General features: G+C 47.8%; 1 protein-coding gene across 1 annotated transcript; it reads right to left on the bottom strand.

Moving 5' to 3' along the window:
- Positions 1-1061: 1061 nt before the first annotated feature.
- gcn1 (GCN1 activator of EIF2AK4) lies at positions 1062-26986 on the bottom strand. Its single transcript, XM_018731692.2, is given in 59 exon segments — positions 1062-1757; positions 1842-2063; positions 2156-2266; positions 2410-2558; positions 3045-3141; positions 3496-3610; positions 3742-3935; positions 4041-4271; positions 4383-4496; positions 4634-4903; positions 5300-5443; positions 5572-5664; positions 5825-5986; positions 6396-6560; positions 6789-7004; positions 7301-7418; positions 7602-7744; positions 8358-8554; positions 8670-8808; positions 9771-9839; positions 9911-10131; positions 10600-10779; positions 11907-12021; positions 12106-12227; positions 12317-12563; positions 12652-12846; positions 13044-13209; positions 13435-13505; positions 13654-13843; positions 14022-14146; positions 14250-14393; positions 14530-14610; positions 15216-15397; positions 15571-15720; positions 15975-16107; positions 16109-16174; positions 16906-17019; positions 17192-17285; positions 17942-18120; positions 18805-18923; positions 19024-19213; positions 19541-19700; positions 19807-19882; positions 19978-20070; positions 20167-20319; positions 21202-21375; positions 21515-21613; positions 21711-21761; positions 21904-22032; positions 22130-22204; positions 22588-22696; positions 22785-22853; positions 23079-23213; positions 23363-23461; positions 23705-23813; positions 24143-24274; positions 25090-25153; positions 25370-25472; positions 26948-26986. Coding segments are annotated over 59 exon segments (8007 nt in total). The 5' UTR covers positions 26966-26986; the 3' UTR covers positions 1062-1631.

Raw genomic sequence — 26986 nt, forward strand, 5'->3', positions numbered from 1 at the left:
ATGCGCAGTTCAATTTGAACGGCACCGTAAATATAAGATAATACGCGCCGCTAGATTTAAGCTGTCAGGCCGCAGTACTGTCGGCCCACAAAAATATTTCACCTGTATCTTTTTTCCAAAGCATAATTCAGGCCAAAATATCCCGGGTATAATTTAGGACTAATTATACAGGGATGTCTGCTTCCTCCCTATTCACCACCATGTATGGCTGCTGTCAACAGGATCACTAAACCATGACTTCTAATACATTTGCATTCATTCACTCTGCAGACGCTTTTCTCCAAAGCGACTTACGCTGGATACTACATGTAGTGTTACTAGCCCACACACCTTATTCACCAAGTAATACACAGCACAGCTCCTGTTGAAGTCAGCAGAGGGAAAAAGTTCCCAAATCCACAATGGTCTTAGATGTTGTTTATTACATTATACTGGGTCAGAGCAATGGGTTTTGTACCATGTAGGACAATGTAGTAGAAGGAAACAGTTGTAATCTGAAGGTTGTCAGTTCAAGCCTTACTCCTTGCCGCTGCTGTAGTACCTTTTGAGTAAAGGTCTCGCCGTGAACAGAGTAAAAATACACACCAAAGCATAAACATGAATCAATGCCTGAAGCTGCTGTGAGTAAAAGCATTGGTGACTGATGTAATTAGCAGTCATGGTGAAAAAAGTCAGAAGATGACAGTGGCAGGTAATTTATGTATAAGACTGTTCCAGATGTGCTCTACTACGTGTAGTTGGTGTTTTCATTCCTGTCCAAACCAAAGCTGTGTTTGGTCCAGTTATTCTGCGTGGTTTTTGAATCGGTAAACGATTGCCTTGAGCCCTGCAGAATATGCCGCGGGTGAGTGCTGTGGCTGCTGAGCTGTAGCTGGTGTTCAGTACTCTACTGGGGAGATGTTTTTGTTCACCTGTCAAAAATATTGCCAATTTAAAAAATTTAGTATTCAGAACTCAGAATATCAGCCCTCATCCTGTTACTTCAGACACACCTTCCACGTCTTTGAGAATACCTTTAAAAAGATCAGACTCCCAACAGCCCAGGATCATTCTCACTCATTTTAACACATGAAATCATTTATTAAATGATGCCTCACATTTGCATTTTTCTTTGTACAATAATCTCCAAGGGGTAGATTATGTTAACATCCAAACATAAATTATCATGGATTCTTCAGCTCCAGGGCAAACTTGTCTTGCGTGCGCACGCACATACACACGTAAGACGAGATAACCAGGCAAAGCAGAGAGGAAGCATCCCAACTTTAGCAGGAGGCCTCACTGGATAAAGGAACATCCTTCATTAGCACTCAATTAAACAAGGGGTTTGGTTTTGGGTGACATACAAACCTGAAATACAGAATTGGCACAAAATATGGTTTGGTTGCCCATGTAACTTGGATTGGGATGTCTGAGAGCAGTGCAACCAAAAACAAAACGAATACAAGTAGTGAGGAAGAATCTTATTTTCTCCAGCTCTCTGTTCAGGGAGCAGTGAGGACATCAGAAACTAAAGAGGGCCTTGCCTGTGCACTGAGGATTTTCATTTACAGGGTGCAGAGTAGATGTGGCGTGTCTTTAACCGTGTGTCAGTTTGCATGTATGTGCAAGTGCGTCACACTCGGCCGCTGTCACGTCAGGATGGTGTCGTCAATCTCCTCATTTGAGTCTGGCAGGCCGGCGATCTTCTTCAGGGAGCGGCGGCTGCATTCAGCCAGCAGCTCATTGCTGGCAGAGTCCAGTGTGGCGCTGACACTCTGAAAGAGCACACGGCAGGTCGTGGGGTCAACGTCACGGCAATCAGGACACGCCTGTGTGTTTATGTATGTGCCGGCTCTGACCTGCATGAGCTGCTCTCCCTGCCGCAGGCGCAGCAGGCTCACAATGGTGTGCTCGCTCTGAGCTCGAACGCCTGTGTTCTTGTCCTTGGTGTTATCTAGCAAGCTCTTCAGCAAGGGTTTGATTATGCTGGACTCCAGGGCGGGTGTGCTGGGGTCCCTGCAAACCCACCAGAGCATGCGTTCCGCCACCAGCCGGATGTCGCTCGACTGGTTCTGCAGACACTGTGGGGGGGAATGGAGGAACACGTTAGAGGGTTGTAGGTTCAAACCCCCAGAAGAGTACAGCCCAAGTTGCGGAGAGATCCCTTGCTCACCTTGATGAACTGAGTGACGATTCGTGGGGACACGCCAGCCCCTCCTTCTGTAACGATGTGGTGTTTCATCAGGAAGCCCATTGCTCGGATTCCACTGGTGGCGACGGGGATCTGAGTGGACAACCAGGGAAGAGAGAAGAACAGAAGCTAAAAGTTCACAGATGACCAGGCAAACTGTGAAAAGAATATACAGTGGTCTCAGGTATATCTTCAGTACAGACACGCCCCAACCCCCCCCACCCTCATCTTCTCACCCTGTCTGCTGTGGCGCTGGCCAGGATGGCGTCCAACACGGCCGTCCTGTACTCCTCCGCCCAGAGCTGTTCAGGGGCCGACTTGACGGCAATGGCAAGCGCCACACTTCGCCCGTGGCGGACCATCCAATCCACACCAGACATGTCCGCTACAGAGGAGAAGAGTGTGGTTTTGCACATCTTTGAAATTTGCAAATTGATCTAAATTTATGTCAGAGAGCATGAGGTCATACATGTTGGTGTGGGCACTACACGTACCCTTTAGTGCACACACGTACTGCAGGGGTTATGTTAAAGAATACTGATTATTGTGCTGAGCGAATATTTTATTTACTATTCATTATCAGATTTTTTTTCCAGTGACTTATTAGGTTTGACTGCAAAGCTTCCAACACCAATTCACCAATTTGTAGAGCAGTGTGATTTTTACTATATCAAATCAGGGTAAAGTACCTTGATAAAGTGTGCTATAGAGGTGTTGGAGACTCAAACCCAGGTGCTTTATGGCAAGGTGACGACTAACCACTATGCCACCTAAGACAGGTTGCATGAACACCATGCGCACATGACATGTGGCGTTCATGAGCACATGCACGTATGGTGTCGAGTGCAAGGAGCAAGCATGGTGCACTCACCCAGGATGTGCTGGGTCAGGATGCCCCTCAGCTCGTCCTCCGACAGGAAGGCACACAGCTCCCCGAGGCAGCCGGCTGAGGACATGCGAGTGGCATCCTGAGGGAGAGAGAGCAGCACAAGCTCGTTGAGGCAAGCAGCGGAATCCCTCCCCCACACCACCCTTTGTCAACCACATCCTGATCAGAGACGCGCGACCGTCAGGCCGGATGTTTGATCACTGTCAAAGTAAAACCAGACGTCTTCACCTCATCCCTGTCTTTGTTTCTAATGATAGGCATCTGGTAGCGTTAAAGTTTATTCTTTTTTTTTTTTTTTTTTTTACATAACTAACTTTTTTTTTTTTTAAATCTTGGAAAAAAATGGAACTGATTTTTATGAAAGCGATCAACCCACACGTATCCTTTCCAACATGTGCACAATGCAGACCTCGTGAGACTTTAGCCCAGATACCTCGTCGTGTCCCAGCATGCCAAGCAGGGTAGTGGTAATGTTCTTGCGGATGGCTGAGTCGACCTTTGACCCAGCACCCTGGATGACAAACCGTAAAGCCTGCAGCATAGTCTCTCTGCAGTAGGTGAAAACAGCAAAGGACATTTTCTTTCAATGTATATTACTACGTTTTGTTGCTTTTAACCGTGTACACTTTACTTTTGAGAGTTTGGACAGACATGGGGTTGACCTCTGACCCCTGCCCACCTGATGCCTGAGTCCTCTGCATTGCGAATGGCAGAGAGCTGCTCGCTGAAGAGCGGGTCCACCTTGCTGTGGATGGTGACCAGCTGGCCGAGGGCCTCAGCTGCCCGCAGCCGCACTGCTCGGCTCGAGTCCTGCAGCGCCTTCAGAAAGGTGGTCTGCAGCTGGGGCAGGAAGGGCTTCAGGGCAATACCCACCTACGCGAACACACAGGCACGGGGTGAGGACATGGTCGCAGGGTGAAGGCACACGACCAATGGACTGACAGAGAGAGAAAGACGGAAACGCACACAAGAACTTACTTTCGCGAGCAGAAGAGTGAGTGTCTCCAGCAGAGCCGTTTTAACTGTCCAAGAGAAGCGGTCTCCTAGAATACGGATGAGGGGGCCAGTGATGTTCACCACTGAAGGCTTCAAGGCTTCAGGTGAAGTCAGCTTGATGACCACACCCAGTGCTTTAGCTGCTTCCTCTTTTTGCTCTGGGCTGCCAGTCAGTACTCCCTCCCGCAGAACAGGTAGGATGCAGGTCACCCCCTGGGAAATGAAGATGAACACACATGCACGCCCACACACACTAGGGAGTCATACTGAGGCCATGAGATGGAAAAGCATCTGTCTGTAAAAACTGCCAGACTTGGGTCTTACCTTCTTGGGCAGGCAGAAGCCAGGCAGGTGCTGCCCCTTGGCCTCAGCCCCAGCAGCGCGGATGTCCCGGTGCAGGTCGTCGATAAGAGCCAGCTGGCTTCCTGCATCCAGCTTCTATAAACACGCACAAGCTGGTGTCAGTCTTAACAACAATCCAGAGTATCTCTAGCTGTTTAGTAAAATAATTAAGGTCCCATGTGCTGCTCTATCCACCTCCTTAGACACCACAGCTCCCTTCCCCCCCCCAACACCTTGGTCATGGAGTTGATGGTGTCCCAGCTCTGGTGCAGGACTTCGAGGTTGGAGTCATTGAGCAGGCGGATGAGACCAGACAGCAGGGCACGGGTGTGGGCGCTGTAGTCAAGGCGCGTACGGGCGAAGTAAGCATTTAGGATGGTGACGGAGGCCTGGCGCATGCCCGCATCAGCACCCCGCGTGGCCTCCAGCAGGTCCTCGATGATGATGCGCTGTCCCGTCTCATCCTCGACTGACAGGATCACGGTCTGACAGCTGCTCAACTCCTGCAGTGGGAAGAGGCAGGCACACTCACGATTGGCTTCTTTGAAACACGACAAGTGTGCAACAGCCAATGACAACCCAACTTGAGCCAGCTGAGCAGTGACCGCTTCCCTTCATTGATCACTGATCTCTTATGGGAGAATATGGTGCCTCTGATGTGACGACTCTTTCTTTCCTCATGTGACTCACAGATTTTCTCTGAACTCCTTTTGCTCATGACTTTTCCTATGGTATTCCACTCTGTTCCCTCCTTGCTTGCCATTATTTAATGTAGTAATTCTCTTGTTAAATTACATTCTTTTAAATGTGAAATAACATACCCCATATCTCCACACATGTCATAGACTATATATTTCTGCATGGACGGATCTCAGTAAAGAGGGCTGAGAGGATGTTACCTGCTGTCCCTCCTCTGTGCCGAGCTTCTCCTTGAGCGAGGACATGAGGGCGGGCAGGATGACGCCCAGGTGGCGGGTCAGGGCATCCCCCGCCACAGCTGACAGAAAGGCCAGTACTCGGGTGTTCACTGGTGGTGCGGTCAGCTGACAGACACAGGGGAGAAACGAGAGCATACACTGTTAAACTGGGCAGGCAGTAGTGAAGGGTAAGAACAGACTGACCATCCCTGCTCCTTTGTGAAGACTGTAGATGAGGGCATGGCTGGACTCACCTTGGGTACCAGGTAAGGCAGCACTGAGCGGCTCTTCACAGCCATCACCTGCTTGAGACCGTCCAGAGCAAACTCGGCACTCTCCTCGTCATCCTGGAAACAGAGAAAGGTCAGTGTGTGCGCATTCATGTACATTGCATCAAACTCCTGCAGACACTCTAGGTGAGAGGGGAACACTGCCAACGTGTGCATGTCTGTCTGTGAACGTGCATCTGCACCGTTGCTAAGAGAGTTTGAGCATGTGGTGACTCACCAGCTGGCGCAGCAGGGCAGGCAGGATGTCGTCTAGCGCCTGGTGGCCGATGGTGGCATGTAGCTGCTCAAAGGTCTTGGCCGCTGCCTCCCGCACCTCCTCCAGGGGGTCACACAGTGCCTTCCGTACTGTGGGCACCAGTGACTCTGAGAACACCAGCACCTGTGGGAGGTCGCTACATGTTTCCCAAAAGGCCTTCTGTGTTGAGTGATGCAGACTCGCTGCAGAACAGTCGACTGTCAGAGAACCACGTTACTGGCAACACAGGATGCTGTGGGTTTACCCATCAGTCCAACTGCTCTCTCTACTGTGTGTGTGGAGATATCTGATGACTTTCACATTGTACCTGTGTGAAACACTACTTACAAGACATTGAGGTGTTCCCTGTACAGCACTCAGGATAATTTTTTTTACTGAACTTAACCTGTAAATACTAGAGAGACATCTGTATTAACCGCTGACTGTGGAAGTAACTTTGGACTTATTAAACTGAGTTAAGAACAAACTCCAGGTATTAACAGTTTGTCAGGTGAGAAGCCAGTGCGTTTGTGTGAGGTGTCTGGCGACTAACCGCATCCTTGCTTGTGGATTTCATGATCTCACTGAGGCCAATGCACACGCCCTGGCGCTCGTCACTCTTGTCCGAGCGCAGCCCCTCTTCCAGGATGGGGATGATCTCCGGCAGGATCTTCTCCCCCAGCTTGCGCACCAGGTCACCCAGTGTACGCGCTGCGATCTGCACACAGAGGTACACATCCAGGGTTTAGTGCTCTATGTTCTCAAGGGACAGACAGCTGAGGTTCCTGAATGACTGAGCTCATAAAAACTGCTGTTTGGCTGAGCCTTTATACTCTGCTGATTAGCTGAGGTCACTGATGAACTCCATTGCTCAAACTAAGGGAGAGGAGGGCATATGGACTACACAGTACAGGTGGATCAAGAGTAGAGCACCAGGAAGAGGTACCGTTCGCTTGTCAGGACAGGTGGAAGCCAGGAAACCCAGCAGCAGGCTGAAGAGGGTGGGAAGGATCTCCCGCAAGGTGCGGGGTGTGTTGGACACCACAATCTTCCAGACATGCAAGGAGGCCTGACGAACCACGAGCTGAGTGTCGGACCGCCCCATGTAGAGCCCGGAGAGGACCCGGTTCCGTCTCTCCACACCCAGAGCTCCGATGATGGCCTGGTAGGTGAACATAAACACCACGCTCACAATCCAACATAAGGCAAAAACCACAAGACATCAGCTGTTCATACTGCCCCAAAATGCACTTTAATCCAATCCCTGCAGTCAATATTGTTATGCAAAAGCTTTATTTTTCTTTTCTTCTAAAACTGACCATTTCATTCTTATATAACTTAAGGGGCCAAAGACACTGATGGATAGGGTACAGACGACAACATATCGTGCTGGAGAAACTCCTTCCGTCTTGAGAACAGGTTGCAGGCCGTTGGCGGGTAATGAAGGCCTCTAAGCACCTTGTTGGACTGTGCAGTGCCAAAGTTGTCATCCTCAGATGCCGTCTCTGTGGTCATCTTCCCAGTCACCCCGGAGATATGGAACAGCAGATCCCCGAGGAGCTGAACAGAGCTGAACCTGAGGGGGGGAGGTGACACAGGGCCCAGTCAGGCAGGGGGAGAGGTCTCAAATCTACAGCCCTTGGCTTCCAAAACTGAATTCTGTGTTCCCCTATGTTCCCAGGTCTGTGCCTATGACGTATCTGAGCCCATTCCAGTGTGTGCGTTATGTACGTATGCACACATACACACGGGTACATACCTGATCCTCCACAGGTCATCGAACAAGCCTTGCTCCAGCTCAGGAAGCAGTAAGGCGATGGCTGTCTCTGCATACATGCTGATGATGCGCTGGCCGGCCCGCAGTGCCGTGTCACGCACGTACTCATTCTCGTCCGCCAGCGCCTAGGCAAGGGAGGAGCTTCAGCGTTAAAACCCTGAACACTGTTCCAGCTGGAAAAACACAACCTACAGTCTGTTCACCTAACCCTTTAGAGGTTAAAAACATCTAGAGATTTACACATTTGGCAGATATTTACAAAAGTATCAAAGGAGCTTCACAGGTCAAAATAAGAGAGAAAATATACTTGTGTTCCACCCCAACATGAAAGAACCTGATCTGCTCTATATCTTGTGCAAATCCCTACCACTGGGCTCAAAATATGAAATGTGCACCGAAATACTGTGGAATCACCTACTGCAGCAGCATGAAACACCAAGACAGAAACGGACTCTGACACCGGTGAAAATCCAGTGGCTGATGGACAGCTAGAACTATCTGACAGAACACTCCACAGAACCATGAGATTAATACCCAGGAATGTAACTTTGTAGTGACACACACTACCGCAGAAGCTATATTTGGACTTATGCTACTGCACTTAACGTGACTGTACCATGATAAGTGACCACCTTCAGAGGGACTGAAGAGAAAGCATAGGAGTGTTTATAAGAACAGCAGCAAAATTTGTAGGCATTTAGTGCAGAGTGCATGTGTTTGAGACAGAGGGAGACGCACCTTGAGAATGCAGGGGATGATCGGCCCCACGTAGGGAGTGAATTTATCTCCAAAGGTAAGAGGCAGGTAGATAAACATCATGATGTAGCCGTCGCGCACGTGGGAGGCTATGTCCACCTTGCTGGCGGTCTGCACCACATCGGGCATCAACTTCTCAAGCTTCTCCACGCCGAGGCCAGCCATCACCTCCGCCAGGCCTGCAGAGGGAGTAGGAGACTGAGCGAGGCGTTCAGCGGCAGAAGGGTCAATGCATGTGGGGGCCTCAAACCAGCAGGAGGGGACTCTGTTGAAGGAAACGCAAGCATGGCTCACCTTGGGCGGCACCAGAGCGGTCCACAGAGCTCTGCTCAGAGGCTAGAGTCTCCATGAGCCAGGGCAGCAGGTCCTCGAAGCAGGACTCGCCCATGCCTTTAACCATGGCACCCAACGCTTTGGCAGACACTGTTCGCACCTGGAGCAGGTGAGGGGTGTGGAATGATCACACAGGACCAACAGTTACACATTAAAAGAACATCAGTTGGAGGTCCAGTCAAAAGCTCTTTACGCTGAATTTCTCAGGCAAGAACCATTAAAAAGCAATGTAGCTGCAAAAAAAAAAAAAAAAAAAAAAAAAACTAAATGGAACAAAGTGTCACCTAAGGTTACAATACAGTTACAAATATCCAAATATCCAAACATACATTTTCGCCCAAAATTTAACATTTTCTTCATGCTTTTGTCAGAGATTTCTATCTCTAACAGAACAAACAAGATCTGTGTTGATGTGCCAGAATAGCAGACCCAGAGTCTGGAAACACTTTGATCCAACTCGCTGCCACAGTGTTCACAGCCCATCTGATGTTTCTCAGGGTTGGTGATCAATACGATGATCAATGTTGCACGTGTTTGAGATAAATCGGTCAACAGTGGGCACTGACTAGGAGTTTATCAAGACTACGTACTACTGAGCCATTATAAATTACCTTTAATTTCAAAACAGCTCAGAGTTAGTAAAATTATTGAAAAGGTCTTAATGTGTTCATTAATTCATTTCAGATATATCCAGGACTTTTACATAACATAACCTGTAAATAATGGACGTCTGCTTTAAGATTTTACTGACTGTGACTTTAGGGTAAAACTGACTTCGGAGTTATGATCAGATGTCCAGTCCCCTTTGTGTTCACTGGTGTACAGTATGACAATTTTAATATAGCGACAAACAAAAATATGGATGTTTAACTGAGCTCAAGATGCAAAGACAAGTCGAGGTAGACAGTTCAGTTACACACCCATAATATTCTTCAACGCTTCAGAGTTCAGTTTTTCTATATAAGCTCTACATTTTCGGCTAAAGATGTCAAATGCAGGAGCACAAAAGTAAAATTGCAGAAAGGAAGAAATGGATCAAACGGTCTTTGTCTGGGTACTGACCTCAGGCACAGGGTCCAGGAGGGAGGCCTTGAGTCCTGGGATGACACTGGGCAAATAAGGGGACAGGTCCTGCAACACATAGGAGGGGGTGGTTACCCAAGGTTAACATCAACAAAGCAGCGCCACAGACCGCTGCATACCTTCTGGTCAGTCAGGGAGTACATGTTGCCAATTATCTGAGCAGCCATCTTGCGGGTGTCGGTGGAGCGATCCAGGAAGGCACGCTGGACGATGGGCATGATGAGGGCCAGGGAGGGGGCATCAATGAAGTGCACGAACTTGGTGTCCAGCAGAGTCTGCAGGCAGTGCTGCGTTTTGCGGGATGGGTCAGTCAGGGCATCCAGCAGGATGGGGGTGATGGCTGGAGGGGGGAAGGATGTTAAGCTTGGACCCCAGCCCTTTGAAACCTCCAAAATTCAGAATGGGCAGCTCTTCAGAAAGAGGCTGCTGAAATGAGCTTCACTATGAAAATCATTTATATGATATTTCCATGCTTCACACCCTCTGCCTGTATTTTTTGCCCAAATAAAAGCCATAGCCCCTGATCATTTATTACTATTATTATTACAATGTGTTTGCCATAAACATTCCTGTTTAACCTTTACCAGGACTTATAGGGGTCCACTGCATCTGCCCCATAGTGTGGATCTATCAATCTGACTGAACTGCTATGGAATTACAGGAATTCACAATGCATTACACTTCACTGTACCTCCTATATATCTCACTGCCTCCTCAACTTCCAAGCACAACTAGGACCAGAGGCTGCTTTGTAATTTGTTTTGTCCTTAACCCCAAAGTCCATAAATCACAACCAATAAAACCTCACCCAGAATCTCGGGGTTTCGAATGACGGAGCCGATCTGGCGCAGCGCTTGCTGGCCAGCCTTCTGCACCTTCACATGGGAGTCAGTGAGCACCTCTGTGAGCTTGGGTACAATGCTGGGGAGGCAGGAGGAGAGCTGCTTGGGGGCACAGTAAGCCATGGCACCCAGCAACTCCACTGAGCCTGGAGGGAGGAGGAGAGAGACACTTCAGTGACAGTAATACTCCTCCAGCACAGCAATTCCTTGTGCACATTGGGTAACACCCATATAAACAATAATGTATCCAGTCATCTCTGTCATGTTCACAACATCAGTTCATAATCTAAGTTCGTAAGTCATTCACAATGAAATCTACTATTTGGAAATGTGAAACATACTAAATTCAATAATTCACATCCACATTCCACTGCACCTGGTAGTGTAATGGTTATATCTGCTACCCTTCGGAACCAAATGTTGCAGGTTTAATTCCCACCTTCACCTGTAGTACCCTTGAGCAAGGTACTTACTCTAAATTGCTCCAGTAAAACTATAGAGCTATATAAACGGGTAAATGACTAAGCTGCTTTAGAGAAAAGCATCAGTTAAATGAATAAACTGAAGTTAAAAACACCAGGCGATGTTTGCAAATTTTCTGATCTTGGTACACTTGATTACTTTTAATATTTAATTTCACATATTTGGAACTTTTCTCCAAAACAGTATACAGTACTTTTTTTTTTTTTTTTTCTTTTTTTAAATATCAGAGCGGTTGGGGTAGTGTTTAAAGAAAATGCTTTGTTTTGGAAGGACCGAGTTTTGCAACCTGTAGCACACAGTCATGGTACTTGCCATGAACTGACATAGTAAAGATTACCCAGTTGTATAAATTTCTATAAGCAGCTTAGTGTACAAACTTAATATAAGTAATTTCAGACAAGTGTGATATAAATGATGAAATACAAAAAATATTTGTTTTTCTTAGCACTAATCTCCATGTCTTTTCATACCAAAATACAGCACAAACGAAAGTTCACAATGACAATTAGCAAATCACAACAAAAGCGGTAGCCTGGCTAGGACTGGAGGGGATGCTGGGAATGTTATGTGTTGTTTACATCATGCCTGAACATCCAACTAATGCTCAGCACCTGCACTTACACAGGTGGTTGTGTTCTTACACATTTCAAAGTTGCCTAGTGAAAAACTTTGTTATAACAACAGAATTTGTAGAATACAGGTGTTACAAATATGGATAAGAAAGTAAGAGGGACTACAGCTAACAGAGGTCAAGGTAGGCGCCCCGCTGCACTGTGGGAAGGCTCTGCACCTGCTTTGGTCCTCCAGGACTCCTCCTCTAGCGCTACCAGAAGGGAGGGCAGCACCAGCTTCACCCCGTGGGCGCTCAGGTTTCTCATGACGGCCTTGGCGCAGTCATCCGCTGCCTGGAGAGGGGAGAGGAGGGAGACTCAGTCACCACGCTGTTTGTGTGAGCATGCATGTGTCAACATGAGCTAAACGGGCCCCACCTCTCTGACATACTGATTCCCGTCCCCAAAACAGAGCAGCAGGTGAGGTAGCACGTGGACCACATAGGGTTCAAAGAGTTTCCCCAGCATGTTGCAGAGCATCTCAAAGGCAAAGAGCGCACCTGCAAAGTCAAATATTGAGGTTCATTTTTCATCACACATAGAAGAGTGGAAGTCCTGCCCCCACCCCAGAGCCTCTCCCAGGGCTGACCCTCTCTGCGTCGGAAGTTCTTCTTGTCCTGGATGGCGTCGGTGAGCGTGGTCATGATGTCCTGCTGCTTGAGCGCCAGGATACCGAGGCCCTTGACAAGGCCGGCCAAGCCATAGGCTGCGCCCTTCCTCTCTGCATACTTGTCGCTCTCCAGCAGGAGCTGCAGCAGCTTGCGCACCATGTCCCCCGCGTCCTCCTTGATGGCTGGGACAAGTGGGGGCAGGCAGCTGGCCACCGACTCCTGGACCTGGGAGAGGGGTCAGGAGGGGGATCAGAAATTAACCTTTAGAATTAACACCTCCGTACGGACTTTCAGGAGTCTTGTTGGTGCTCACCTGCTGGGAGGGTGTGGAGAGAGCTGTGATGAGCTTGGCTACGATGGGCTTCACCCTGGGGTCACTTTTATCCAGGTGTTTGGCCAGAGAGCCCATGAGGATGACCACACTCTGGCGCACAGAGTCATAGCTGGCATCCTGTGGGGCACTCTTCAGGAATTCCTCAAAGACGGGTAGGAGGGAGCTCACATTGTCCTGAAACAGACACACATTTCAGAATTCAGGTAATCTTATCTGCATTCCACACTTCTCTAAGTGAAACTGACCAAATCCACTTGCGTGTACCTGACATTTACATTGTTTAAAAGAAACAAACATGCAGAGCTGAGAGATGCGTTTTATCACAAAAAGGTGCTATAAATAAGAAAAAGAAAGCGGGAGCTGGGGTGTACCTTGCCATGAGCGTTGAGGCCAGACAGTGCGGCATCTAGCATGCAGCGGCGCACCTCTGCGTGTCGGTCATTTAGTGCGTCCGGCACAAAGAACAGGAAGAGCGGAGTGACCTGCGACTCATCCAGGTACTGGGCAAGCTTGTTGAGAGCCAGAGCGATTCCACACCTGCAGATGAAACACCACACACACACACACACACACGCACACACAAGGTTGTTTAGACTCAACAAAGCCAGATGTGCCACATCACCAAAACCCTGCTAGTACTTATCCAGGTGGCCTTAGCAGTGTACAACTTTACAGATGTTACGCATTCAATTACTTTCATAACTCAGATTTAGCGAAGCAACTCAAAATTATACATCTTTCTTGGGTGGGGGTGCTCTTTACCTGGCCTCCCACTGGTCTGGCGGAGATTCTGAAATGACCCGACCCAGAGCGTCCAGAACCGGAGGTGGTCTCTGCCAATCAGCAACAAGCGCACAGAGTGAGAACCAAAACTGTAAGCTGCATTTTTTTTACTACACGTTCACAGAACTTTCAAGCAGCCTTCATATCCACATTTTCTTCAAGCCTTATATCCAAACAGCAGGACCTTAGGGTACTCACATAGAGTTTCTGGTGGTAGAGCTCGGTGAGGCGGGCCAAGACAGCCGGGGCCTGCTCACGGTAGCAGCTCACGGCATTGGACAGTGCCTCGGCCCCAGCGGCACGGACCGCCCCCTCATGGTGAGTTACATCGTCGATGAGCAGGGCGCACAGCTCCGGGACCAGCTCCAGGCACAGGGACTGCCACAGCCTGGGGGTGCCACAGACAGGTCAGAGGTCAGGTGGCTCAAGGGCTGCTGAAGCTGCTCATTACTAGGGTACATCTGGACTTAATGGAGTCTTTTAATGCCCTGACTAATGGCCTGACTCATGCCCATGCTGCCTTGCAATGCTTCACAAGTGCTAGGTAACACAGCCCTCCCACTCACTTATCAGCCAACATCCTGCCCTCCTCCTCCACATCAAAGCGCGCCACCCAGAGCCTGCGCAGTACACTGAGCCCGCTGCCCTCTGAGCTGTCTGTGGGCAGCGCCAGCTCCAGTTCAAGCAGCCCCTGTGAGGAAAACAGTTAAAAACAGCAGACACCCTCTCTCAGACTTATCTTCGCTCTCCCAGCAAAGCCCCCACAAACCCACCCAACCCCCATCTCCACTCACCCTGAGGGCAGCGTCCCGCACAGAGAAGCACGGGGACAGCAGCGCTTCCAGCAGAACGTCGATTTCCTCCTGCTCAGCCAGAGCACAGCCCTCCCCGCCCCCAGCGCTCGCACACAAGGAGGTCAGGCAATGAGAGGCCAGCACCTGTGACATGGACACACTGTTACAGTGACTGCACAGTGCAGTGTTAAAGCAATAACACTGCCAACAGGAAGTCTGGTTTGGAAGTGCAGTGGATATATTACTGCACGTGTACAGACATCTGAAACAGTGTCCATACCTGCAGCCGAGGGGCTCCAGTGGAAATCACCTTGGTGAGCAGCACCAACATGTTGACACGTGGCAGCATTTCAGGGCCATACTGAGCAGAAACAAAGACATTGTAGTCAACCGCTGATACCAAACTGATCCTTTTCTGTCCTTTGAAACAGCTTTTGTGTATTTATTCATTCATATAGTTTTAATCATTCCTAAGTTTACCATGTATTGCTGAAATATGGTATTAAAACCATAAAACCTAGAGGGCAACACATTCCCGACAGTTTAATTAGAGATACGGGAACATAAAGGTTTGATGACATCAAGTGACACAGTGGTTTACATCATTCATGAACCAGGTTTGAGTCCCGGCTCCCCATTGTCAAGGTACTAACCTGAACAATACAGTACATACAGCACAGTAAAAATCAAGTAGCTTAGAACAGTTTGTACACTAAGCTACTTACAGTGATTTACCCATTTATACAGTAGGGTAATTTTTACTATATCAAATTAAGGTGAGTGCCTTCAGCTAACACCAGTACCAAACCTGGAGAATGGTTTTGAGTAAATGAATGAATACATTTATAATGTTATAAATTAAAATGGAGGCTGTAAACAGGCTCACTGAAGGCAACACCTGACAATATGAAGGATGTAATGAAAGGCAAACCGGAGGACACAGAGGGACGGTGTTCGCTGGTGCACCTCATCGAAAAGCAGGTCCAGGCTGTCGGTGTGGGAGCGGAGCTGAGCGTGCTCATGGATGATCTGCAGCACGCGGACCAGCATGCTCTCTGCCTCCTCGCTAGTGCTGGGCGTCTGGCTCAGCACAGCATGCAGCAGAGGGAAGCAGAAGGAGAAGGCTGGCGCCGACAGAGGCTTTGTGTCTGCATCGGAGAGGATGGAGGGTGAGGTGTCTGTTTTTAGTACTTGCATATAAAAACTCGCTGTCAACACCAAGGGAAACTTTGTGAAGCGACTTGTTTATTTACAGTTGTTTTCTTTGACTCTAACTATGGGCACAAGCCTGGGACAGCTGGGTGCACTTGGTGCAACTCACCAGCCCTTCCTTCACGGTGTGGCACGGTGTGGTTGTGCAGCAGCTGGACTGTACGCTGGGTGGCCACGCTCAAGTCCTCCTGGATCCAGGCCTCATCCAGGGGGCATTCAGGCTTCAGGAGACGCAGTGTCACCTGTCCTACCAACACAGCTGGGACAAAGGAAGGGAGGGACACAGATACCAGTTACATAAAGTGATTTTTTTATATATTGAAAAGGAGAGAAACAATTTAATATCTAAATAAACTTCTCAACAAACCCTGCACCAATAAGAGGGCAGTAAGAGGCTAAATGAATGACTAAATGGAGAAATGGACAAGAGAGTGGAGATACTGAAGGAATGACTGGACAGGTGGGTGAAGAGATGGATGGTCAGTCAAGTGGATGAAATTCCAGGCTAGGTACCAAGGTAATGCAGCTCTTTGGGTATGAGGGAGACACCAATATTCAGAAAATGCTGGCGCAGGACAGGTGCTGCCAGGGGTGAGTGCAGCAGGGGCAGCAGTGCCTGCAGGACCCCTGGCAGGTACCAGGAGAGACGGGGGGGGCCGGCGGCTTAGCAGCGTCACCAGCAGTTTGGCTGTGCTTTGCAGCTCCATGTGCAGCTGAGGGGAACAGCAGAGGAACAGAACAGCTGTGGAAAACCTTTCTTCTTGAGTAAGGATGACAAAGAGAAGGAATCACATTAATCCATCACAGAAAAGGGGCAAGATTACAAAAATCTGGCATAGCAGTACATGAAAATATGGACACTTAAGGTCACATAGCGGACCTTTGGCTCCATGCAGAAAGATTTTTACCTCTTGGATGAGTCTTTTTACAGATTAAACATGTACACCAACTATACTGGAAATGTAAATAAGTGACTACAGTGCTATAATTATGACAAATATAATCACAGCAGCATGTTTTATTTTATCGCTGGCACTATTTTAATTTGCAACGTTGTGGGTCAGTGAACCTGCTTTTCCACAAATAAATGAATGTAAAAAACAATGTCAGTGTGACCCCTGGACAACAGGTCTTCCATCTAACAAGCTCATTTCACAAAAACTCAATGAAGAGGAAAAACCACTTGCATCTGTGCAATGAAATTTTAATCTCTGCATTTATTAAAATTAAAAAAAGTTGAAACTAAACATGTACTGGAAACAATGTCATTTTATTCATGTTCATATTACTGCTAAAGAGAAAAGTAAATGTAACCATCTCTAATTGTCACGAGACATCACGATGTGCCTCAAACTTTATTAAGTTCTTATTACATGACACTGGAGATCAGAGATTATTGCACTACTGAGACAGACACATCAAGGGACTGTATCTAGTGCCATACCCCCTGCAGCCTCTTTCGAATTGCAGACTCCTTCTCCAGCTGGTTCTGCACCATCTCCTTCTGCTTGCTGGTCAGCTGCACCTCTTCCTTGATGCCCTTCTTCTTCTTGATCTCCTGAAACCGCCACGCCCACAAAGCAGACATTCAACATCCTGACATGTAACAGCCATATGGGTACCAACCCATTCACTGTGTATCACAACAAACCATCATGAGTACTTCACAAACACCTTCATGACCACTAGATAAACTCACATTGGACATGCCAAAGGGCATTGGACCTCACCTCCTGCAGCTCCAGTTCGATGATTTGCTCCTTGAAGGAGTACGCTTTGTTCTCCCTCTTCAGGTTGCCCTTCTTGGTGTTCTCCTGCTGGGCACTACCAGGAGACAGGAGAGGAGGGCCGGGAGATGTAGAGGTAAAAGCAGCAGAACAGAACAAGAGGTTTAACTGGACACTTCTGAAACTGAAAGAAGGCAACCACAAACACACCCTTGTGAAAGGTCAACTGCCTAGCTATACTATTTCAGTCCCTATGTCTCAGTTACTTGCTTTAAAAAAAAAAAAAAAAAAAACTGTACAATACAACTTTGCTAAGAGTTTTTTCTTTGCATCAAACCGTTGCACTGATATTTTGTACAATATTTAGCAGCATTAACACACAGAACAAAAATCAAGCATAAACCTGTAAAGTTTGTCTGTGCTGAGCCACAAACCAACAAGCCACTGTTGCCAATTCCATTTCCCTGGTTATTGTTATTATGCCTACTAAACATTACTTATCCAAAATGATCACAATGCTAGAATTTTACACTAACTTTTAATAGAACTTTTATACGGCAGGGTAATTTTAACAGTATCAATTAAATGTTTGTACATCCATCAAGGGTACTACAGCAAGAGCAGGGATTCAAACCCTGGCACTTTGGCTGGAAGGCAATGGCTCTAACCACACCACCACCTGCTGGCCCCATCACTCCTCTCTCAATCTCCCCAGCAGGAGAGGGCAGTACTTTCATGCCATGATGCTGGTACCTCTGGATGATGCTTTTGTCATAGAGTTCACCCTCAGGGGTGAGCATGATGGCATACTCCTCGCGGGTAACCTGGCGCAGTGCACGGTCCGAAAGCCGGTACGTGATCCGCTCCATCACACTTGGCATCAGCTTGTCGGGGGACAGAACGCACAGGGAGCCCACAGCATTCTGTGCCGCCTGATGGATGGTGGAACATGGTCTCATTCTAGACAGACAAACTATCTAAGAACACCTTCAACTGAACAATCAAGTTACAAATAAACTGGAAATTTTAGAAAATGTGTAACGGCTTTTTCTTCAAATTTGTTTTCTAAAATCCTTGCAGCAGAGTGAACACAAGCAGACATATGGCAATAAAAGGCACCCAAACAAAAGAGGAATAAGCGACCACCTTCATTCAACTCACTCCACTGGGGTTTACAACTTGTGTCTGGTGAACAGAGCATTAGTGATTAATTACATATGTTTCATAATTTAATGGGATTAACTGGTTAACAATTGGAATCAGATAGGGGTTTGTGGAGACAATGTATTTCTATTTTCATTCACAGCATATTAGTGTTAAATTAGTTTTTACAAAACCTAATTAGTGATTTGGTGATTGGTGGTTTGACTGAAGTGTCTTTTATTAAGCCTCTTGTGAGTCCAAGTTAGAGGTAGAAGTTACTTTGGAATTACGAGCAGAACGAGCTACAGACAAACATTCTGTCCCAACTGTGCTTAAGTCAAGGAACCAGTGTAAGTGTGGCACCACTTTTCTGTGCATTAATGTGCAAGAGCTTCACAGTAAAGGAGGATTTTAACTGCAATCAGAATACACTAACTGAGCACATCACTGCAAGATTTAGTCTTCACTCTCACCTGGCTGTCAGTGTCAAGAAGGCAAGGCAGAATGGAGTCCAAGTGTTTGTCAATGAACTCGGTGGGGTTGATGTTCATGTGCGACAGCAACACAGGCCACAGCCCCGGCCGAGCAGCCTCTGCAAGGGTGGCAGAAATTGCACAGTTTTACTCCTGGCTGCTAGGGGGCATTGTTGCAGTTTCTAAGTGCAGTGGAGAGAGACTGACAGCTGGACAGACCTATGGAGGGATGGTGTGCAATCACAAGGATTTCAATAGCCAGGCGCTCAGCCTCAGTGGGGTCATTTTGCAATGCTGCCACAGAACAGATGGTGCACAGTGCCTCCTGCAGGACACGTGGGGGGGTGTACGACCGACCTATTTCGGAGAGCTCCCCAGTTTCAGAAAGCAGCACATCATGGGACAGCACCTGGTTACAGGGAGGGAACAGGATGGAGGACTGAGTTACTGGAGAAGGACACAAGTAAACATCGACTCTAACATCTCTCAAATTCCATAAAAAATAAATGACATGCTTATTATAAAAAAAAACTCAAAAATATAACATGACATTTGTATATATTAATTTCTATAGACTAATCACTTATACCAATAAAATTTTTGATAAGATGGCGACAAAAAAAAAAAGGGCAGAAAAGCAGGTTCAGATAGTCAGTTACCTGTATTAAAGGACAAGAAATTACAAAAAAAAAAAAAAAAAATTATGAACAAGTTTAATCTGCCACCTCCTCTGTACCTTGTGCATATTGGCAACAGTTTTCAATTCTTCCAGAAGTCCATGTGCCAGATTGGAGCCACCAAGAGAGGAAAGCAGCTTCCTCACAGTCTGCTGTGCCCGTTTCCGCACACGCCAGCTGCGGGCCAGCAGCACAGTGACCGTTGCATGGTGGTACATCCTGGGCACAGCAGGAAGGAGGATGAGAGACTGAAACAGGACACTGCGAACACTAGAGGTGGACCGTGGAGGCGGTATAGACAAACTCAGCGCTCTAGAACACTCACTGGGACTTGCTGTTGCTGAGTCTGTGGGCATGGTCCAGGAATAGTCTCTCACACAACTGCAGCACCGTTAACAGTGCTGCGGGAACATTGCAAACAACGCTGCTGTGTGACTTTGTGTGTACAAATAAATGTGTGTGAAAGTCTCAATTTGCATGCATGTGTGTGACTCACATTCTTCGTTGGCCTGAGAGAGGAACTTCTCTGTGGTGAACAGCAACTTCTTCTCATCTAGTATGAGGTTCCAGAAGGTGGTCATCTTTGCATCTGCAACAGACACACACACACACACACACTCTTCAGCACATACAGCTCCTCTGTACTCTCAACATGATGAACCCGATGCCTTTACTCAATTCTCACCTGTTTGCGTGTCCAGCAGGGACAACCGACACAGCAGCACGGCAGCAGCCACACCTTCTGATACCAGTGCCTGCTGGGAGTTCTGCACAGCTGCCCTCTCTACTGTCTGAAGGAGGAGGGGTAAGAGCTCCATGGCTTGGTGCAGAGTGTCACCTGCTCGGAGCAGAGGAGGACAGAGCCATGATCTACCTGAGTGTTGTTTCTAGGTTTTACTGTGTCGTTAAGGCGTATGACAGATAACTTAATGACTGCAAGGTTTCCATTTACACTTATTCATTCAGCTAATGCTTTTCTTCAAAAGAACTAATAATTAATAACTAATAATTATATATACTAGTAACTAATTAGTTGTGTGTAGTTTAATGAATTAATTATTAAAAGGCAAGTTTTTTTTTTTTTCTCCCTTTTTTTATGGGGGGCGTGGTGGCACACTGGGTTGGACCAGGTCCTGCTCTCTGGCAAGTCTGGGGTTCGAGTCCCGCTTGGGGTGCCTTGCGGCGGACTGGCGTCCGTCCTGGGTGCGTTCCCTCCCCCTCCAGCCTTACACCCTGTGTTGCCGGGTTAGGCTCCGGCTCCCCGCGACCCCACATGGGACAAGCGGTTCAGTCAGTGTGTGTGCGAGAGTCTTTTTTTTACTGGAGCAAATTAGAGTATCCAATATGCTACCAACTGCCCACAGTTGTTTTTGGTGTTTGAATTGCGTTTAACTGCATTTTGGTTGCGAGGGGCGCGGTGGCGCAGCGGGTTTGGCCGGGGCCTGCTCTCAGGTGGATCTGGGGTTCGAGTCCAGCTTGGGGTGCCTTCTGACAGACTGGCCCCCCTCCTGAGTGTGTCCCGTCCCCCTTCAGCCTTGTGTCCCGTGTTGCTGGGATAGGCTTCGGCTCGCCACATCTCCACTTGGGACAAGCGGCTTCAGACAACGTGTGTGTCTGTGTGCGTTTTGGTCGCACCTGCTACTAAAGAGGGAGTTTAAGAGAAAGAATTCCTCACAACTGACAAACACAGGACAAATACATCAGGGGTGGGGGAGCTCACCTTTGAAGGCCCCCAGCATGGCCTGCAGGTAGGCATGGCGCACCGGCGAGGTGGACACCTTCAGGGTGAAGGCCTTCTTCAGCCAGTCCAGCAGGGGGCGAGGGACCTCCACAGTGAGCTTCCCACTCCATTGCGATAATACCCCCACCGCATGCACAAGAGTGCCTTCATGAACTGCAAGAGGAGGGGAATGCACACACAGGTAAGATTCAAACCCATAACCTTGAGTTACAAGGTCACAATTCTCGAGTATACAACCAGTAGCAAGCAGCTCATGACCTTCAAAAAGAATCCAGAAAATGTTACGAGTTACCTTCCTGTTGCAAATACGGGATGAAGAGCACAGTTACAGAGGAGCTCAGGGCCTGGCTGGAGGCCCCCGACAAAGCATGGTGGCTGCAGCTGCCAATCCCTGCGCAGACAAGCAGTAGAGAACAATGAGCGCCCCATTAGCCCACAGAGAAACCATGCCCAGGGTGCAACTCCAGAGAGGTCGACAAGGGCCGTACCTGAGAGAACGCTCATCTTCTGGGCAACGACAGTGAGCTTCCCTTCTGAACCTGCAATTAGGAGAAAACTGTAAACCATGGTGAACGCAGCACCATCAGAACTACTCTGCTGTGTCAAAAAAATTCCACACTTACACCGATATTTGCGACTATATAGAAGAAGGTGAAAAGGGGTGAAAGGGCAAGATCTGACCTCCAAGGATGTTGAAGAGGTGTGTGATTATGTCCTGAACAGCAGTGGGGTCGCTGCACTGCTGAGCCAAGTGCTGCAAGGCCTGCACGGCCTGTTCCATCAGCTGCGGGTTGTTGGCTTTCAGCTGGCCTGGAACCGATCACACCCATATCATGCAGCTATTCAAACCTGACCTGAAGTTACGCATGCTCTCACCTCTTCATTTTTTAAACAGACGGAGACTTACTTGCGAGGCCCTTCCCAATGTCCAGGGCGTACTGACTGAGGTCAAGGGTCACAGACGCAAGGAGGCAAGAAATAGCTGAAGTAAAAGATGGACAACAATTAAACATCTCAGAAATCACTCTCAGCAAAAGTCAGATGAGTATCTTCACACACACTAAGCCCTCGCTGCGGAATTAAAACACCTGAGTGTTTGATATGTGAGAATTATTACATTATACCAATCTTATTTATTCCTTTTGCTGACTTTTATCCAAGATCATCTTATGTTTGTACACTAAGCTACTTACAGTGATTTACCCTTTTAAACAGCTGGCGGATGGCCTACAGATAGCCTTGCTGTTAATGCAATGACAGGTGGGCATGTGTCTGAGTATAAATTCTTTAATCAATGACTCATCTAGCATGGTGTTAGCCAGGCTGCAGTGTGTGTATGTTTGTCTGAATGAGAAAGAGATTCACTCTCTATGGCGTTCTCTGGGCTCCTCAGCATGGCCTTCTGCAGTGCAGGCAACAGCTGCTCCTGGAACTCGGTGTGGCTCACATGGCGCAGCACTGAGCTGCTCCGCTCCTGTACACACACCAGGGCGAACCAATCACTCTCACATTGCCGCTCCATGACAATGCAGCCCTCTGATCTCTGGTTCGGCAGCACTCACCAGGATGTGCTGCTGTGGCCTGCTTTTGCTCATCAGTACTGTCTTCAGGTACAGGTCGAGTAGAGCAGCCTGAAGACAGCAAAGGAAGAAATTTATAAACACACATCAGTCTAGTACAACAAACACCAGAAAAGTCTGTCTCCTCATTATGTGTTTATATTACTAAGGCCAATTACAATAAATTATGCTTTTCATTTATCATAAGATCAATCACTGCACACCGGAGCACTCAGGTGTATGTGTGAGACTGGGAAAATGTATGTGCACAGGGAAGCACAAGCAGTATTTTCAGACCTTGTGCTTCTGAACAGTGGACATATCCTTCTGGGCCGTGCAGAAGTCCACGCACACACACAGCAGCGCCAGTGCACTGGGGTTCTGGTCCAGGCTGAGCAGGGTGCTCATGTACTGGTCAGCTAAACCTGGGTTCTAAAACAACAAAAGACTGATCATCCCCAAAATGAAGCTACAGCTCATATGGACAGAAAACCAACACAGGGTAGAAAGGTTAGGTATTCTTACTTTAGTTCTGCATTTACAGCATGTAGGGCTCCTCCCCTACAGAGCACCCCACTCACCTCCTTCCACAGCTGACTCAGGCTCTTCAAGGCTGACTTGAGGGTGTTCCGTTGGGCTCCACCCACCACCTCAGCGAGGACCAGACTCTGCACCTCTACCTGGTCAGTGTAGGAACCCAAGTAGCATAAATACAAGTGCTTTTCCTACATGTCAGCAAACATGTTTTTTTTTTTTTTCCCCCCCTTTCTAGGAAAATAAGATTTAAAAAAAAAAAAAAAACCATCAACGAGCTCTTAACTTTCACTGAATTGAGAAGCTCTTTCCTGAAATGATGTTAATGTGACAAGGTATGAATGGAAAACTGAATGGTGGGGTAAGCAGGGAACATCCCAATAACACACCAGTTTTTTCCAGGTGGGCCCTTCTCTACTCTCCGGGGTGGGAAACACAGCACGCACCAGCAGGCAAGTCCAGGAAAGAGCCATGGCAGCTGCAGGTGCTGTGCTCTTACTGCGGACCAGGAAACATGCGAGAAAGGGTTAATAGGAGGGTGTCAAAGAGCAGCAAGAGAGGTCACAAAAATGGCCTAAATCGGTAACTCTATTCCAGCGTGATGACTATTGTGTGTATCTGCAGCTTCAGCCGAGCTGATTCCATAATCTCATTCATATCATCTTTCTCCCTCAGTACTGGGGGCGCTATCAGGTCACAGAGCCCTGGAAAATATCAGTACACAACAAGAAACCAGCACACTCCACCAGGAACCAGAACTAGGAGAGGCATGGTTGGCTGTCTCAAATATCAGACTCTAGTAACTCCAATGTCCTCCTCGCTCATACCTGGGGACCCCGCTCTTGCTGATGATTCCACTGTTGAGCAAGCAGTTGAGGAGGCTGGTCGCCGTGACGACTGGTTGGGCAACAGCCAACGTGCCGATGACAGAGTGCAGGGCTCTGCGAGATGCAGCATCCCTGATGGAACAACAATAGGACATGCAACATTAGTCTTGGTGCTCCAGGTGTCACAAATGTAATCTTTTGCAGCGCATGTCATCACTAATGTCACTCTTCACACATCAAGTGACCCCTCCCAAGGAATGCACGCTGCTTCAGCTAAAGTCATAAGGTGTATGCAGTAATACCTAGGTGTTACTTGCGATTAAACACTTCACTTTCTCAGAAAGCAGCAGCAAATGTTGAAACTGATATACTGGTGGTCTTTAGAGTTAGGTTCCGACATCTCCACCATAACTCAAAAGTCCCTTATATAATATGCACCATAAAGATATATAAACAATTAAAATGTATGAGCACTATATTGCATAAAAGGGCTTTGTTTTTCCTACAAAGTTCATATATTCTTCATGCTGAAATACTACTATTAAATATAAATACAGTGTATAGTACGATAAATGTATTTTCATGCTGCAGCATTGTTTTTGCTTAAACATCTTTCAACTTGCTAGGCCTTATAAAAATAAGTAACTTGAAGGGAATCACAAACAAAAAGATATGTAAACAAAATGCAATCAACGATGTTATTATACAGCAGATGTAGCAGTCGTCGTGAGATGTTATGAGTAAACATCAGGACTCAAAAATAATATAAGGTTAATGGGGCAGTTGCCTTAAGGAGTATATGACATAACTCGAAAACTGCCTGAACTGGACACAGAACAAGCAACCATCACACCAGGACTAAGAGGGGATCTTGAAGAGCTCTGGTGTCAAGTGAGCTAAAGGGTAAGTGAACTCTCTGAAGTAGAGACAGCAGCGCAGCCACTGACCTGTATCTATGCAGAGCGAGGCAGAAGAGTTTACACAGGCCCTTGATGGCTGGTTCAGGAAGATCTGCAACAGGAAAATCACAACAGCACTGGTAACACACAGCCACAGAGGTTCTGAACCACCTATCTGGTCACATGTTCAGTTTATTCCTTCGGAATCAACCTCATATATTCCATTTGATCTGCCTCAGTACTTCCCAGCAACGAGTGTGTAATGTTCAGAGCCCATCGAAACAGAGCAGTACCAGGTGAAGATGAGGTTCCTTCAGCGAGCCCTCACCTTTCCCCGTAACGCACTGCTTCAGCTCCTGCAGGATGTCTCGGCGCTCTTTCACACTGGCTGAGGTCACCTTCAGGGCAAACTTCTTCAGGGTCTCTGAAACCTGGAGGTGGGAGCAAAAAAGAAAAAGTCATTCTGCCCCAAAACAACTTGACAAGCAATTAAGTATTTACACATTAATTCATGGCAGTAGGAGTAATGTAAATACATTACAGTTATAAACATACAGAACCAAGCAACGGGATGAGACATCAGACAAAAACGTAGGAAACTAAGACCACATACTAACTATTCATAGATCCTTCTTCCATAAGTGTCTTGTAAATGGACAAATCTGTTTTTTGGGGAGTTTCCTCTGTGTTTCCAGCAAAGTTCTGCAATGAGCATTCTCCTTCTCCATTGGCTTCCTGTAGTGACCCATATCAACTTCCACACTCTGGTTACAGGATCAGCGCACCTACACAACCCCATTCACTTTTTGCCCAACTCACTAGGTGTCAAAAGCAGACAGTCTGCTGGTTCTTGGTTCTGGCCTCAATCATGTGGTGGAACAAACTCCCGCTGTCCATCAGAGCAGCTGACTCCCTCCCAGCTGTCAAGAAGGGTCTCAAACCCATCTTTCCTTCAGAGCCACTTCTTTCCTGAGCTCGATATACGACTTCAACACCATCTACTATGACTATCTGTTTTTACTGTTTGAATGTCACTTCTGTAGGAGCTACTGGAGGGATGTGAACCAGCAACACGGTGGTGTCACACACACAAACTGCGTCCATAATTTAGTGTCTGTGTCTAAAGCTCTTCATCTGTTGTTGCTTTTGTTCAGTTGTACCTCGCGTTGGAGAAGTGTCTTCGATGAACACAAGTACGCGTAGTGAGTCACCGACTGAATAATTTATGTGGCTCATTTGTATTCACTTTAAGTTTTACAACTAGGAACGAGGTAACTAACTCTTCTCGAAGACCTTCCTCGTCACCCCCAGGAGCAGGACGAAAAACTCCATCAACTCGATCAAGTCATCATGTCCTCGGCTGTGTTGCTCAGTCTACAGCATACGACACGTCACGGCGCTATTTGAAAACACGAATTTGGACTAAAATTTCTGTTTCTGGCTCCAGCTGCTGCCTCAGTGGCCTCAACACGTCCGGCTGAACGGGGCTTCTCGAGTCTGGCGACAGACCAGCTTCTTCTTCTTCTTCTTCTTCTTCTTGTCTCTTCTTACTTAGTTAGTTCTTCTTGGTCTTCGCGGGTTCCCTCGGACTTCGCATTTATTTTCACCTCTTTGCCTGCCTCTCTGGGTGCCCCAGTCAGTCACCACCTTGCCCGGCACCCACCACCCCCGCTGTCCACACAGCGCCCCTCTCCCGTCACCTCACCTGCGGCGCCAACGACCGAGCACAGCGTGGCGCTGGTCCCATGCGCGCGCTCTTTTTAAGCCGGCAAAGGAACACGGAGCTCGCGCGTATGCACCCTCTCGCGAAAAAGAGTTTTATCGAGGCCACCGCTCCCGCGGGCAAAGCACGCGCACCATTCTCCGAGCACCCCCTTCCTCCTCTCTCACGAAGGCACACTCATACCTGCGTGTCCGCCGCCATCTTGCCGGTCTCGAGCGAGGA

The sequence above is a fragment of the Scleropages formosus genome, chromosome 17, assembly GCF_900964775.1.
Source record: "Scleropages formosus chromosome 17, fSclFor1.1, whole genome shotgun sequence".
NCBI classification, from domain to species: Eukaryota; Metazoa; Chordata; class Actinopteri; order Osteoglossiformes; family Osteoglossidae; genus Scleropages; species Scleropages formosus.